General features: G+C 40.0%; 1 protein-coding gene across 1 annotated transcript in view; it reads right to left on the reverse strand.

Annotated features, from left to right (window-relative positions):
• Positions 1–901: 901 nt before the first annotated feature.
• Positions 902–1,657, reverse strand: part of LOC106011443 — a 3,327-nt gene continuing 2,571 nt past the window's right edge. Inside the window, exon 4 of the mRNA XM_013081145.1 lies at positions 902–1,487. Coding sequence (XP_012936599.1) covers positions 1,321–1,487 — 167 coding nt within the window. The 3' untranslated portion in view covers positions 902–1,320. The remainder of the gene's footprint in view (positions 1,488–1,657) is intronic.

Below are 1,657 nucleotides of genomic sequence, written 5' to 3' on the forward strand. Positions count from 1 at the left end.
TCTCTCTCTCTCTCTCTCTGAGCATGTGTTTGTGTGCGTGTGTGTCAGTTAGTCTGTCATACATTACAATGCTGTTGTTTGTAGACAGATTCAGTAATTCACACAAGCTTCCCGGCATGAAGTTAACAGCGAAGCTTTCAGATTAATATGCGACTCATCTGGAGTCGCCATAATGCGTTCCTTTTCCGTAATCCGGTGTACTGATTTGGCTTCAGCTCCTCGACGTGTTCTTGAGTTAGAGAGAAACACATTTACTCATGAACATCCTTATGTCCTGGACAAAACCAAGACAGGCAAACAGAAGCAATAGATGGACGGTAAAGAAATTGGACGTGCTTGCAGAGTCCTCTCAGTCCCCACATTTTGCTGAATCATTTGCATGTTGATCAGGGAAACGTCGAAAGGGACAGAACTCAAACATGTCAAAGTATTAATGTGCTTTCCTCAAGCATCTAACTCTTGCGTAAATTCGTTAGTTCTTCTAATTATTGACAGGTGCTTGTCTTCTAATATCCAAGACTGTGCACTTTAATGTAATTCTGTTTCACACAGGGGCATACAAAGTTTTGATTGTTTTGAAACCAAATGGAGGGCAAGAAGGGGAAGGTTGACCATGCCCTCGATTGTTGCGAGACTGGTGTGGTTTGCCCCCCGCGTGTGTGTTCATTGTGTGCACCACGCGTGTGTGTTCATTGTGCGCACCAGCGCCTCGGAGTGTTTTTTAGTTCAGAGAGAACAAAAAGCAACAGCCGTTGACAGTGGAGAGAGAAAGGTATTCTTCAAACCTTGCCAATGTCTTAATACAATGTGCCTCATATTTGATCTAACAATAATATTAATCCTTCTACTTTGTCCAATCAAATCTTCTGTGGAAAAGAATCGAGATACAATGCTCGCCAACTTCAGTTTCGTCATCGTAATATTTATTACAAGAATAAAATCAGAAAAATGTCAAAACAATAATTTTTTTTAAACTGAATATCATAACGAAACGTTTCTAAAATTGATACCTAAATATTGACAGAGCGTCTTTACCCACAGTAGGTATTTACTGCTTTCGAAAGTCCAAATAAACGGTATTTGACAGAGATAGGCATTGGTGATATTTGCCATCAATTCTGATCAACAATGAGTAGTGTCCAAAGCTACCAGCAGGCTTTCCTTTACGAGAAGCAGTCTAAAGTATTCATATTCTGTTCACCCACCATTCCTATATTTCTCATGTAAAACGCATCAAGTTAAACTCAAGAAGAACGAACTGGGTGATTATATCGTCTCAGAGTGGAGGCAAATAACATGCCCCTTTTCAAGACAGCTGACTCATCCAGCAACTATTTCGATGCCACCACTACTGTTGGAACCACAATCACTTTGGTCCACGGTTTCCATTCTCCGGGTTCTCACGTTCAGAGCTTCCAGTTGGGACTTGAGGTCGTCCAGATTGGCGGGTGGTAGCCCAGGTAAGCGGGTCAGGATGTAGGCGAACTCTGGGTGGGAGGAAACGAGAAACGGATGGGAACAACAACAACAACATCAACAATAATAATAATAATAACAACAACAACAACAACAACAACAATAAGAGTGATGATAATATTAATAATATGTATAATATTAATAAAATATTATTATTATTATTTTTGAACACTTTTATTAT

This window comes from Aplysia californica, unplaced genomic scaffold (assembly GCF_000002075.1).
Source record: "Aplysia californica isolate F4 #8 unplaced genomic scaffold, AplCal3.0 scaffold00118, whole genome shotgun sequence".
Classification (NCBI taxonomy): domain Eukaryota; kingdom Metazoa; phylum Mollusca; class Gastropoda; order Aplysiida; family Aplysiidae; genus Aplysia; species Aplysia californica.